We start from the raw sequence: 15,077 nt of genomic DNA, 5'->3' as shown, positions 1-15,077 counted from the left end.
GAAAGCATTCACCTTCACCAGGTATTGGAAAGAAAACCTTAACCTTACTCAAGCATCCCTAGAGAAAACCTCCAAAAGAATGTAGAAATGGGCAAATCATGGTAGAAGACTAGACCACTTTCAAGTAGGTGACATAGTAATGTTCAAACTCCACTCAAACAACCTGCACCTTTTTAGGAGAGTACACCCAGGTCTCATAAGGAAATATGGAGGACCTTGTGAGATTGTTTCCCGAATAGGAAAAACGCCTCAAGCTATCCTCATGGATAAAAGTCCACCCTGTTTTCTATGCCAACCAACTTAAGCCTCATCATGCTGATACCCTTGATAACACTCGAAACCAACCTCATTGACCTCCACCATTGTTTCAACCACCCAAAACCCGCAAGGTAGTTTCCATCTATGACCATAGGACATCCCCCTCTGTCTGGACTCCCTAGCGATAATACTTGGTGAAGTGGTCCAGGCCTGAAGAAGAAGAAAGTTGAGAGCTTGCTGAAGATCTTTTGCCTTTTGCTGACAAAGTTAAATAGTACCTGAAGTAGCAATCTATAGGACATAGTTTGAGTTGGCGGGGGAGGTTGTCACAAGGGAAACTTGCCAAAATGCCATCAATGTGTCAATGTATGAGTCTTGAGTGGGGTATTGTACTCTATGAGTCTTGAGGGGGCTATTGTACTGTTTTTGTATGGGGTATTGAAAATGGTATTATTGTAAATAGTAATATGATTTTTAAAGGATATTGATGTAACTAAGACGTAATTTGCGGAGTAGATAGTTGAATGTAACTAAGACATAATTAAGTACGAAATCTCCTCTCCTTGCCATATTTAATTAATTTGCGTAGCATCGTTATTGGTTTTATTGTTCGTTGCCTTTAGTCGAGTCAATCGATCGCCGTAAGGGGACTCATCGACTATCCCCGTGACAATCCGAAGCAGCGCGCGTGGCGAGAGTAAGAAAAAGGGGTGCGTCAGCGTCAGCCGAAAATGAAGTAGCGAGAAAGTAGTTTATCTGCTAAACTTTGGCTACGCCGCCCCTCTGGCCCTGCTACCCAACGCATAACTATAACTCTCCTCCGTACCTCTCCCCATTGAACTCCAATTTCTTTCTTCTTCAAATGTTCATTCTCTTCTAATTACTCGCTTCAAAAGTGAAAACCACAACCACAAGTCCGGAGCACCTTTCAGAAGGTAGAGAAAATGCAGGCTTCGATCTCTCTGTCCAGTTCCTCTCCTTCTTCACTCGCCTTTGCTAGATCCGATCGCGCAGTTGAATTCTTCTCCACTAATGCATCCAAGCCTTCAAGTTTCCGTTTCTGTGGACTCAGAGGAGAGGCCTTGGGATTTTCTACTTTAAAACGCTCTGGTTGTAATCAAGTTGCATTGTCGCAGCGAAGGCTCTTTAAGAAGTTATCAGCTTCGTTGAAGGACAATGGAGTTCCTTCCAAGGGGTTTGATTACGATCTTGTTATCATTGGAGCTGGTGTTGGAGGTCATGGAGCTGCACTTCATGCGGTCGAGAAGGTTTGGTGCTTTTTTTTTGCTTGATTGGACCTGGAAATTGAGTTTGTTTGCTTTCGTTTAACTTAGTTCGCAATTATGCTGATAGTTGGAAGCGTGAGGATCTGTGTAATTAGTTTTCTGGACCTTCTTCTATGTTACTTTTGTCTGAAGGTAGGGGTTTTATTAGTTGTATTTTGGTTGAATTATCTGTATTTTGATTAGCTCGTATTAGCATTTGAAATGTTATAGTTAGCTAATTGTGAATTTTCCCGCGATACTTGGACTTTTAGTTGTCGTAGCTTAGTGAGACGAAGTGAATCTACGGTATCAACAAGAATTATAATTGAAAATGCGGAGTTTCAATAGACAAAGCGAATCCACTTGAATGACCTGTTTCCTACAGATGGGAACTGAGAATTGATTCGTGTGTCGAACAACCCTATTTCTATTATCAAAAATGATTGCTGTTCAGCACTGTTAGCATACTTAATGTGAACTAGGTAGATGTACTTTTAGTTTCAGAACTTCTCTGCATAGTGTTCTCTAGAACTATTGCCTTCCTAGAGATGTCAGGGGGAACAGTTTATGATGTACAACATTTTCCAACGAGTTTTTTATGACTTAAAATCAAGCATGGTCAATGTGATCATGCAGGTCTCATAAATGGATCTTTTATCATCTTATTTAAGGTACTGAGTTAAAAAGAATATTTCCATTCTTTTCATAAGTTGCCTTTACTAATTTTTTTCCGGTCATTTCTCTTATTTCACTGTATGTGATTAATATGATCTGAGAAAATAATAAATGACTGTTGCAGGGTCTAAAGACAGCTATCATTGAGGGGGATGTGGTTGGAGGAACATGTGTAAATCGAGGCTGTGTTCCTTCTAAAGCTCTTCTTGCTGTGAGTGGTCGGATGCGCGAGCTTCAGAGTGAACATCACTTGAATGCTTTGGGCTTGCAGGTAATATAGCTGATAGCAATTACACTGTCCCTGGTGGCTATTAATCTTCATGATGTTTGGTGAGATGAGATCTGCTGCAAACACAAGTGTGTGAACCAGACTACATAACCAATCACGAGTGGACACGCCAGTGTTCTGTACACATGGGACTCACATGTGGTGTTTTGAGTCTCAACATTGGAAATTGGAAAAGTAAGATGTTTTGGAACATAACACAATTGACAATAGTTTATTGTAGTTTTAAACACATAAGTGTCATTAGGTGCCACATAAGGCAACTGAACTGGAAATGCCCCCTGTAGGGGGAACATCAAAAAGGAATTTCACCTAACATCCCCATGCACATAACCAATGGGAAGGGTGGTACAAGCATTTGAAGTTAAAATATGCCCAATCAAACATGGTCTTGATACAGTAAAGTCAAATTGCCTATATGACACTTACGTGGAGTCTAAACAGGAATGCAATACCAAGGTTCCAAACACTGCCCTAGTAGCTTGAATGAAGGAATATGCCTAGTGGCGTGCATATCTATACTTGTCTGTAGGTTTTCGGTTTTCCTAATTGGATCAATTAGGGAACCTTGTTAGATGACTTCACCTTTTTCTTTTCGTAAAAGAATTTTGTGCCTTATCCAATCATCTATTGGATAGAGGAACTTCTGGATTGAACACTTGTTTAAGCTATATGGGCCATATAAATTTGTGATTTATTTATTTTTGAAAATGTGCACAGAAATGACCTTATTTTGTTCATATGGCATGGGGTTATGAGCTGGAATTTCCCCATTAATAGAGTGATGAGAGGAACAAGTGGGGCCCAAACAACCAGATTGCCTCATGGAATCTGTTAACCAGTCTTTTTAGGCCAAGCTTCCCCCTCTCCCCCTTTCTTTTCACTTTGGTTGTAGATATATTCTCAGTTACTTTATTCAGAAGGAAAAAAAGTCTCAACCTGCTGAGAGGGTTCAAAGTTGGAAGATAAGCAACTCACTTGTCTCATTTGTTTTTTTGCTGATGATACCATTTTATTCTTGGAGGATGACCTGGAGAATCAATGATTTAGAAAAGGCAATCACTTGTTTTGAGAAGGTGTTGGGACTTCAAGTATTTTTTTTTTAAGAGTAGCATTGTGGGAATAAATACAAGTGAAAGCTTGGTGAACAACTTTAAGGAGGTCCTAGGATGTAAAGTGGAAAATTTTCCCATCTCTTGGAAATGCCCTCAAAGGAAATCTGAGAAGCCAAAGTATTTGGGACCCAATGGTGGAGAAGTGTGAAAAAATATTGGCCACGTGGAAGAAAGGTTACCTCTCAAAAGGAGAAATGCTCACCTTAATAATCCTGGGAAGAGTGCCAACGGTTGGGATATCAAGGTGCCAAGGTCCACTTGAATTGAGCAAAAGCCAATAATCCTTGCAAAAGGTATTTGCTCTACCTGCAATTTATTTATTTCCTTTATTAGATACAGAGTAGGGAATGTGGCTAAAATAAATTCTGGACTAACCTTTGGTGGGGAGAAAACACTTTGGATAACACTTACCTCTGCTTGTTTAACCTCTCCCAAAACCAAGAAGCCACCATTACAAAAAAAAAAAACAAAAAATTCTTTTTGGATTTGTATATATGCAGTCGACTCATAGTGGGCTAATTCATGAGTTGAATAAAATGGGCCCTTTTAACTCAGCAGTAGAGTCACGCCATGGTAAGGCGTAAGTCAATGGTTCAAATCTGATATATATATATTTTTTTTCCCACGAAACTCCAGTCTTAGCCTCCTGGTTATCAGATTTGCCTCCTCTAACAAGGTAGAACCTAAACTTAAGAAGAGCCTTAAGGGATGTTGAGATTGATGAAATTGCAGATCTGATACATGCCTTAAGAAAGGTCTATTTTCCCCCCTCAAACCAAGACCAACAAATCTAGAAGCTCCACCCTGCCAGGAAGTTCTCAACTAAATATTTTCAGGGCCTTGGTGTCAGGTGATACAAACTCTGGGTTTCCCTTGTAGAAGAGTTTGGATTGCCCACATGCCTCCTAGAGTTTCCTTTTTTGTGTGGGACGCTTGCTTGAAAAGAATTAAACACTTGCGGTTTATTACAGAAAAAGCACAAAGGTAGATTGTGCTTCCTCTCCCGTTCTGCACCTTTTGTCTCAGCAATGATGAGTCAGCTGAATGTACCTTCTACATTGTTCAGAAACAAGGAAGGTTGGGCTTCAATTTCTAAATCTTGATGGTTACAGCCGAGTTTTTCTTGAACATAATGAAGATTTTTTAAGGCAACGGAAGGGAGGAGGTTTAGGTAAAAGTAAAACAGGGGAGACTCTACTAGTACACAGTGGCTCGAGCAGTAATTTGGGGTGTTTGGGAAGAATGAAACAATCACATTTTTGACAACAAAGCTAGATCCATGGGAGACTTGATTTCTCATATAATATACCTGTGCAATCTGTGGGTGCTGAATTTGGAGAATTTCAAAGGAATTATTATGAATATGCTTTAGCAGAATCTGTTGGAACTATTGTTCTCTTCACCCGGTCCTTTAAGAGTCAAAAGCCTCAAGGGAAGATGTCCAGGTGAGAAAGTTAAATGCAGGTTTCTTTCTATTCATCTTCCACAGCAAGGAGGAGGCAGATGAAATTCTGGATAAAGAAATTTCAGTGTCCAGGTCGCTGGAGCTTAGGTTGGGTAGATGAATCTGCTAGTGGGGGCAATTAGAGAATTCAGTAGCAAGAGTCTTGTCTGGATTAATGTCTTTGGGATTCCACTCCATGCCTGGGACCTGAACACATTTCGTGCTATCAGAAATGCCTGCGGATGCTTTAGAAGAGTTGATGCCCAAACATAAAATCTAAAAAATTTGGTAGCAGCAAGAATCTTGGTTGAAGTAGAGCACATTCATCTTATCCCCTTGAGCATGGCTTTAAACTTTGCTGGAGAGTGGTACGATTTGAGGTTGGTGGTTGAAGGCTGCATCCTGTTCCGTTGGATTCAGGAGGATTCATTGGTCTTGCCTTTCCAGGAGTCAGATTGCTCTGCAAAGGAAAAAAGGATGCTGGCTGCTCCTGTGAATGCAAGGCAGGAGGAGGAAGATGATGGAAAGTGAAAGGTCGGGGAGATGGAGGGACAGGCGGAAGAGAGTGGAGAGATGCGGGAAAAGTGGGTGGGGGTGGGGGGGTAAAAATGTATTTTTGCAGCTGGGAACTGAAGAGCTCATTGGTGAAAACGAGCACGTGGTGGGAGTCTTCAAACAGGGAGACATTTCTGAAAAAGTGTTTAGTTCCTCGAGTAAGGATTTGGAGAATACAAATAGTGGGGCCCATGCTTCAAGGATAAAACGGTCTGTTATTAGGAGGCGTGGGGGCTAGCGGCTTAGTCGGAGGTGTTCTTGGAATTCGATGGGGGAGAGTTGAGAAAAGAGTCTTTAAGAAGGGGACAGACTTTAGGTCTCCTTGGAACGCCTCGGATTCTAGTTTGCAGACAGCTGACGCTTCTGATGTTCAAACTCTTGGACAATGCCATTTCAATTGTGAGGTTCCTTCGAGTTCTAAGGAGCATTCTCAAGGCGGTCGTGACGAAGATTTGTCTGTTGCTTTGGCGTTCTTTCTTGGGGTTGAGAAGGAAGAGCCGAAACCTATTTCTTCGAGTCTGGAGTTAAGCCAGGAGTTTAGGGACCCTGTTTCTAGTTTATAGCGAGGAAGTTCAGAGAAGGATCTGGGAGCAGGGGTTGTGGGTAGAGATAGGGCAGAGGAGGGGGTTGAGGACGTGGAGGGCAATTTCAAGGTTTGGAAGGAGGGAGGGGACAAGGAAGAAGAGGATGGTATTTCATAAGTTGAGGGCAAGAAGGTCTCTGACTTAGAGAGTATAAATCAAGTAGAGGGCCATAGGATCGATACTGGTTACCGGGTCTTGGAAGTGCTTGTCGGTAGGTTGGGAGTTGGCAAGTGCAACAGACAAGGGTGAAGCTTTGGAAGTCCCATGGAAGATCAGACCTTCAAGCAATCTCAATGTAGTGCATGTCACGAAGGTGTTCTCCAAGCTTAAGGAGGGCCTGGTGGGAGCCGGACCAACAAGTAAGTATAAAAAGATATACAAAAGGAGAGGGATTAAACTAAGATCTTTGGGTCAGGAGAAATCTTGCCTGGCTTCTTCTTTCTCATCTAATGGGGTCAGAATTAAGCCTCGTCAGGATGGTTCTAACCAGGGGAAGTTGTTCAATCCTGACTTGTTAGAGAAAACTGTTGGGGAGGAGTCTGATTCGAGTGAGGTCTCTCCTAAGGCAGTACAGGAGGATAAGGAGATAGTAGACGATCAAGGCAACAATCAGCCTTAAACCCTAATAGATTTCAGATTAAGAAAAGTAGAAGAAAAGTAAGAGGAAGAAAGAAAAGAGAGGAGAAGAACTGGAGAACACAAAGGTTTGAAAGAAAGGACAGATTCTAATGATCTGCCGCCGCCACTCTCTTAGTATTTATAGGTTATGTTCAGTACATAGGGGAAATGACAGATCTGCCCTCAGTACTTACATGACAAATAAAGCAAATAAAAACTGAAATAACAAACTAACCACCAACTGACTCTACCATGACTGAAACAAATAATTACACATACTGTCCTACGAAACACAGTGGGGACCACAGTTGTGGGGCCCACATCAGTGTTCTCTACAGAGATAAAGAAAGGTGGCGTGGATTTGAAGACTCTAGTCAATAGAGAGGTGGATTGGTAAATCCCTGTGCTTGTTCTCCTTGGGGGGGGGAGAATGTTGTAAGGAAAGCCTTGGAAGCTTATGAGAGAAGAAAGCTTTGAGTAAGGTCTTTGAAGAGTTAGGGGGAGAAACTTGGGGTGAGGAGGGAGGCCAAAAAGAGTTCGGTGAGGTGGAAGAGTGATTTGTGCTATGCAGATGCAGCGATTTGGTGGCACGATTGTTGCAGAAGTGACGTATTTCTCTTGCTTTCTTTGTTTTTTGATGTTCTTGTTGGTTGGTCGTAATAGTGTGTTTGGGGTGGTTTTATCTTAACACCTGCTTTAAGGTTGTATTAAGTTTCTTTTTTCATTTAAGAAAATTTTTCCTTTTACTTATCAAAAAAAAAAAAAAGAGTCAAAAGCCTCCCCCAACTAAGAGAAGAGGAGGAGGTGACTCTGAACCTTGATGGAAGTGCAACCAGAAACCGGGGAACAACATGAATTGATGGTGTGTTTAAGAGGAGGGATGGAAGCTGTTAGTGGTGTTAGTGAAGGGGTATTTCGGTCTTTGTACTTGTTGAGAATGTTGATGTGTACTGTTATTTTAGTTCGAGTGCCTCTTACTTAAATAAGGGCACTTAAGTCTTTTCCAATAAGTTAATAATATAATAACAGGTCTGGCCGAATCTAGGGAGAATTTTTTTCCCTAATTCGAACCAGACCTTCTCTCTTTTCTTCCTTCTTCTTTCCTCTCCTACTTCTTGCTGTTTACTTTACTTTACAGTCAACGAACAAGACAGAATTCTAGGGCAGGTCGAACTTCAACATGGTATCAGAGCCACATTAAACAAATCAGACTTGCTAGAATTCTGTCTTCTGCGCATTCGAACTAGGGTTTCTCAGCTGTGAGTTGGAGATTGGGAAAAGGGCTGAAAAGGAGTGATCGCCCTCTTCCCTTGGAGGTTCCTATGCCTCCGATTGTGTCGTTGGTGATTGGTTGCTGTGGTTTCTAAGCCCTAATTAGGGCTGGTACGTGTGGTGCAGTGGTGTCTCATTCCTTCGTGTGGTTGGCCTTCAGGCGATGAGGTAAAGTTTTTTTATGCATATTTTCTGTTATGGAATACATGAGAGGTGTAGTACAGTTCGTATGATGGGTTTTCAGATTGCAGTATGCTAGGGTTTATTCTGGTTTGTGTGTGATTCGAAGGGCAATAGTGTCTACTTAATGGTGAAACTTCCGGTAGCTGTGGATTAGGGTTTGTGGTGTTACAAGTGTGGTTTTTAGCATTTAATATTGCTGAAATCAGTGTGCAGACTTCGGTGAGTAGGGTTTGTGGTGTTGCAGTTTTCAGCATTTAATATTGTTGAAATCAGTGTGCAGATTTCGGTGAGTAGGGTTTGTGGTGTTGCAGTTCTCAGCATTTATTATTGTTGAAATCAGTGTGCAGATTTCGGTGAAGTGTTTGTGTGTAGCATGCAGTGTGTAGTGCTCAGAATTCAATGCTCAGAATTCAGTGATAAGGGAGTTCGGCAATGGCAGATAACAGTGATAGTAAACCTAGTGTCATGATATCTACTGACTACCTGAATGTTCAAATGACCTCCATTAAACTGAATGGAGAGAATTATGTCCCTTGGGCCAAGTCTGTAGAGGTTTTTCTGAAGGTGACACCAGTTTCAGCTCTAGACAGGAGAACCGGTCAGCTGACCCGATGCCTTCTACTCCCTCAGATGGTCCAGACAAGGAGATGGTGAGTGTTCCTTGGGATGAGTATGAAAGGTTTGTTCAATCCAAGTCGCAGCAGAACACAACTACCTTTGCACACTCAGGTATGGCTTGTTTGGCATCCACACCCAACCCCTGGATTATTGACTCTGGAGCCTCCGTTCACATGACGGGAACTCTAGGTGTGTTTTCATCTCTCACTCATTGCTCAACATCACAATCTGTTACCCTTGCTAATGGCTCTACATCATCTATCTGTGGTGTTGGTAATGTTGACCTAGACCCTGTATCCCTATCATCTGTTTTATATGTACCTAAGCTTCCATTTAATCTTATGTCTGTTAGTAAACTGACCAAGTCCCTTAAGTGCTCCATCACATTTTACCCCTCTATGTGTGTTTTTCAGGATCTCAAGACGGGGATGAAGATTGGTGGAGGGCATGAAGCCGGTGGACTGTATTATCTTGATGGTGGTTGAAGAACGTCAACGGCCCTTCAGTCATCCATTTCTCCTTTCCAGTGGCATTGTAGATTTGGTCATCCTTCGCTGAAAGTGTTGCAGTCCTTAGTCCCTTCATTGAGTCAACTTTCTGTTTTAGATTGTGAGTCATTTCAATTTGGAAAACACCATCGTGTTCCCTTTTGTTCTAGGGTCGATAACCGTGTGTCGAGTCTTTTTTCTTTAATTCATTCAGATGTTTGGGGTCCTTATAAAGTGATGTCATATAATGGATACAGATATTTTGTTATTTTTGTTGATGACTGTTCAAGAATGACGTGGCTCTATTTAATGAAAGAAAGAAGTGAATTATTTGCCATCTTCCAGAAATTTTATGCTGAGATCCGCAATCAATTTGGCGTTCACATCAAAATTTTCCGTTCTGATAATGGTCGTGAATACTTGTCTTCACCTTTTCAAGAATACTTGGACCAACATGGCATTATACACCAAACTTCATGTACCTACACTCCACAACAAAATGGGGTTGCTGAGAGAAAGAACTGACATCTTGTAGAAACGGTACGCTCCCTCATGCACCACATGAATGTTCCCAAAACCTTTTGGAGCGATGCAATGCTCACCTCTTGTTTCTTAATTAATCGGATGCCCACGTCTATTCTTGATGGTCGTTCTCCTTTTAGTGTCTTATTCCCCAACATGTCTCCGTTTCCGCTTTCTCCTCGGGTATTTGGGTGTGTTTGCTTCGTTCATAATCTGGGTCTCGGGACTGACAAGTTAGATGCACATTCCCTAAAGTGTATGTATCTTCCTTGGCTATTCCCGAACTCAGAAAGGGTACAAGTGTTATCATCCCAGTTCTCGTTGTTCCTTGGTATGTGCTGATGTTACATTCTTCGAGTCTACTCCATTCTTCGTGGGGTCTGGTGATGTTGCTTCCTCCACATCACCACCTCATCTTCCTCTTCCTATGGCTGATCCACCTCCTCTGGTTCCAGTCATGCCTACGTCCTTGCCTCCGGTGCCACCGTCTGTTGACTGTCCACCCATCTGTCACGTGTATACACATCGCCTGCGTGTACTGGCTGCAGCTCCTCCGGCTTCATCACCGTCGACAGATCCAGCTCTAGCTCCGACACTAGCCTTCGACCTAGATCTTCCTATTGCCTTCCGGAAAGGTAAACGTACCTGCACCCTTCACCCTATTTCCAATTTTGTTTCACTTACTCACCTCTCCGCCTCCCATCGCCAGTTCATCTCTTTGTTATCCTCCGTGGTTGTTTCTAAGGATGTCCAGGAAGCCCTTACCTCTCCACAGTGGTGCCGTGCTATGGAAGAAGAGCTCTCTGCTCTGCATCATAATCACACTTGGGACCTCACCGCTCTTCCTCCTGGGAAGCAGGCTGTTGGTTGTAAGTGGGTGTATAGTGTTAAGTACTTGCCAGATGGTCGTGTTGAGTGCCTGAAGGTGCGGCTGGTTGCCAAAGGGTACTCCCAAACCTATGGCATTGACTACACAGAGACATTCTCCCCGGTTGCTAAGATAGGGTCAGTTCGTGTCGTCATCTCCCTTGCAACTATGTATGATTGGCCTCTACATCAGCTAAATATAAAAAATGCCTTTTTGCATGGTGATTTGCTCGAGGAGGTCTATATGGAGTAACCACCAGGGTTTGTTGCTCAGGGGGAGGATGGTAAGGTATGCAGACTTAAGAAGGCTATATATGGACTTAAACAGTCCCCCCGAGCATGGTTTGGTAGGTTCAGTGAGGTGGTCAAGAAGTTTGGTATGAAACAGTGCCAAGTTGATCACTCTGTCTTCAGTCTTGACTCTTCGGCAGGCAAAATAATATTGGTGGTGTATGTGGATGATATCGTTGTGACTGGGAATGATAAAATGGGCATTGACAGATTGAAGGCATTCCTACAGGAACACTTTCAGACAAAGGACCTTGGCAAGTTGAAATACTTTTTGGGCATAGAGGTAGCAAGATCTAAGCATGGCATTAATTTGTGTCAGAGGAAATATGCGCTTGATTTACTAGAAGAAACAAGGTTGTTGGGTACTAAACCGACTGAGACGTATGGAAACAAATACGAGGCTGAGCAGTGATATAGGTGAAGTATTTGAAGACCCTGGCAGATACCGACGACTTGTAGGCAAACTAAACTATCTAACCATTACTCGGCCAGATTTGCGGTTAATGTGGTGAGTCAGTTCATGCAGAAACCTTTGTTCCCACATTGGAATGCAATGCTAAGGATTGTGAGGTATCTGAAAGGAGCTCCTGGTCGTGGTTTGCTGTACAGGAGTGGTGGAAAACTGGTAGTAGAAGGGTACACGGATGCTGATTGGGCAGGTTCTATGTCTGATAGACGATCTACCACAGGCTATTGCACCTTTCTGGGGGGTAACCTGGTAACGTGGAAAAGTAAGAAGCAAACAATTGTGGCAAGAAGCAGTGCAGAAGCAGAATATAGGGCCATGGCACATACTGCTTGTGAATTAGTGTGGCTAAGGAACCTTGTACAGGAGATAGGATATGACATCAGTACTCCAATGAAGCTCTATTGTGACAATCAGGCAGCGGTTCATATCTCTTCCAATCTGGTGTTTCATGAAAGAACCAAGCACATCGAAGTTGACTGTCATTTTGTGAGAGAGAAGGTGTTGAATGGAGTGATAGAAACTGCATATGTTAGTACGGGAAACCAGTGGGCAGACTTTTTTACAAAAGGTTTGAGTCGGGGGAAAGTGGACTACATATGTAACAAGCTGGGATTATATGATATATACTCACCAGCTTGAGGGGGAGTGTTAGTGGTGTTAGTGAAGGGGTATTTCGGTCTTTGTACTTGTTGAGAATGTTGATGTGTACTGTTATGTTAGTTCGAGTGCCTCTTACTTAAATAAGGGCACTTAAGTTTTTTCCAATAAGTTAATAATATAATAACAGGTCTGGCCGAATCTAGGGAGAATTTTTTTCTCTAATTCGAATCAGACCTTCTCTCTTTTCTTCCTTCTTCTTTCCTCTCCTACTTCTTGCTGTTTACTTTACTTTACAGTCAACGAACAAGACAGAATTCTAGGGCAGGTCGAACTTCAACAGAAGCCTTATGTGGGTCTTTAGTGAACCAATGGGGGCTGCGGACTACACAACGGATGAAATTTTAGCTGTTCTAATGGGTTTCAGTATCACAAGAAATCAAGGCTTGACTGATCTAGTAGTCAAAGGTGACTCTAGCAACATGATAAAATGGATTGGGGAGAAGGAAAGTGGGCCTTGGAGATTGGCTCACTACTTGGATGAGGCTAGATCTGGTGTTTACAGTGAAAGCTTGTATAGTGATAGAATTATGCCTTTGTAACTTGTGTGTAGTTTGCTTCCATTGTACATTATCTCATGCACTCTCCTTTTCTTTTTTTTTTTTTTTTCTATAACAAGTCACTCTTTTTCTCAAACATTCTGTGAAAAGTGTTCCTCTTGAAACAAAGTAGTGATTATATGACTGATTTATGGTGTGGTATGCCTAATGTTACTGCATGATTCTTCTCCACATTGCACCTTCTGTGTGACCTTTCTTATGTTTTTTTTTTTTTTTTTGGTTCTATAACCTTGCTTATGTTATAGAACCTCTTGTCTTTAATTGCTCTGGGTGAACAGAAGTGCTCAGCACTGGATATAGAACTTTTTGTTTTAGTCACTGATAGTTTACTTTCTTTTCTGGATAACCAACACATATTTGCATCCTAGAAGGTAATTAAGGTATTTTGACATTACTGCAATAGCATGCAGTGATAAATTGCAATTGTCTAACAATCCTAATCTTGTAACTTCCTACTTTAATTTTTCTTCATTTATTGCTTCTTCTGATTCTATTGTACCATATTTATTTATTTATTTTTGCCATGGGCGGGGTGTAGATGGCATCAATGAAGCAATTTCAGTTAATCAATTGTTTAGTTCTGGTAGTCAGATCTAGTGATCTACTACTGATGATGCTTGTACTTGAGCAGGTCCTCATTCAGTATGTCCACAATTATTTTCTAATGGATGTACTATATATTGTCTGCAACCACATTGTGTGGAAGTATTTTCTTCTTTCATATTTCTCTGACATGCAGTTATTTCTGATGATAGGTTTCATCTGCTGGGTATGACAGGCAGGGGGTTGCCGACCATGCAAATAATCTTGCTACAAAAATTCGTAATAACTTGACCAATTCGCTGAAAGCTCTTGGTGTGGACATATTGACAGGCGTTGGCACAATTTTGGTTAGTCATGTATACCATGTAGATTTGTAAAACAAGACATATCATTGTCATTAACTATATAAACCTGTGTTTATGTAATCTGAAAATTCCACCTTAGGTTCATTCCAATAATGTAATTTCATGCTTTTAGTTGTTCATCTTCTTTATAATGCTTAAGACAATGTTATGGCTGGATTTTCTTCAGGGCCCACAAAAGGTCAAGTATGGAAAAGCTGGGTTCTCTGACAATGTAATAACTGCCAAAGACATAATTATTGCTACTGGGTCTGTTCCCTTTGTTCCTAAAGGCATTGAAGTTGATGGTAAGTGCTAATATCACAGGCCTATTATACTGATATTTAGGTTTTATTAATCTTGGGAGATGGATACATTTCTTAGAATTATTCCAAAGTGCAACATCTTCTTAAATTCATAATGCTTTTAATAAATTGCATCAAAAGTGTATCTAAAGTGCTTTTCAATATTTGAAAGTGTTTAACAAGGTGACCATTTTAAGGAAGACAAAAACTGGTCCTCTGTCTTCTGGAGATGCTACCTTGCAATAAGAAAATGCTATCTGATTTATGTACTGAACATCACATGAAAGAAGAAAATCAATAGGCAATATTTGGATCAGGGGCTACAAGACCCACTGAACAACTTGGGGTTTCAATGAAGAGATTTTAGTGGACCTAAAAATCTGCTCAAACAGATAACCAATGCTTGTCTTTGATAGAAAATATAAAAAAATCATTAAAAAGAAGAATAGATAAGGGAAAGTATATAATCAATACTGTGGTTGACTGTATTAATTGGAACTTGGGAAAAGTTTTGGAACTTTTCCCAAGTTCCAATTGAACTTAAAAAGTGGCCAATCATGCTAAGCTTTTACAGAGGCATGACTTGGATGAGACTTCCAATGATAATTCTTGATACTCTGCAGATGTAACACATGGCAAGTTTTGGGGTTAGTAGATCCATTTGATGTGCGGGAATGGTGATTACATGTTAGAGTGATGCTACATATGAGTTGGTCAAACTCTGTTTGCTTATGGTTGTTTTGAACACTATTGATCTGGTAATCATGTGAGACCAATGTTTAGAACTAATACTGAAAATGCTCAAGGCCCCACAAAATGCACCAGATCCATCATATTCGATGTGACCACATGCAGATATAGTTTGACCAATCTGTATGGGTAGTTTTTCTTGAAATAAAATTTTGCTTTCAGTCATGTCTTTGCTTTGGTTTGTTCTCTTAATTCAGCAAAAAAAAAAAAAGAGAAAAAAAACTTTGCTTTGGTTTGGACCAGTCTATCTATGTCTGTAAGCAAGAAAGAAATTGGTGTGTAAAGCTATGGTGCATCTTTTTCCTTTGGTTCATCTAGGAAGAAAGGAATGTTAGACCCTTTCAAGTCACACTTGTTCTCTTGAACAATGATATTCTGGAAATTGTAACCTTATTGTCAAATTGTCAATAA

General features: G+C 41.2%; 1 protein-coding gene across 1 annotated transcript in view; it reads left to right on the top strand.

The window, feature by feature from the left end:
• The first annotated feature begins 863 nt into the window (after positions 1-863).
• LOC104605099 (dihydrolipoyl dehydrogenase 2, chloroplastic-like) overlaps positions 864-15,077 on the top strand; it is a 118,965-nt gene continuing 104,751 nt past the window's right edge. The window contains exons 1-4 of the mRNA XM_010269715.3: positions 864-1,526; positions 2,323-2,469; positions 13,483-13,617; positions 13,802-13,919. Of these exons, the coding sequence (XP_010268017.1) occupies positions 1,203-1,526; positions 2,323-2,469; positions 13,483-13,617; positions 13,802-13,919 (724 nt within the window). The 5' untranslated portion in view covers positions 864-1,202. The remainder of the gene's footprint in view (positions 1,527-2,322; positions 2,470-13,482; positions 13,618-13,801; positions 13,920-15,077) is intronic.

This window comes from Nelumbo nucifera, chromosome 4, assembly GCF_055504915.1.
Source record: "Nelumbo nucifera cultivar China Antique chromosome 4, China Antique-T2T, whole genome shotgun sequence".
Lineage (NCBI taxonomy): Eukaryota > Viridiplantae > Streptophyta > Magnoliopsida > Proteales > Nelumbonaceae > Nelumbo > Nelumbo nucifera.
Note: the sequence above shows the minus strand (reverse complement) of the source record. Positions and strands in the feature narration are given on the sequence as shown.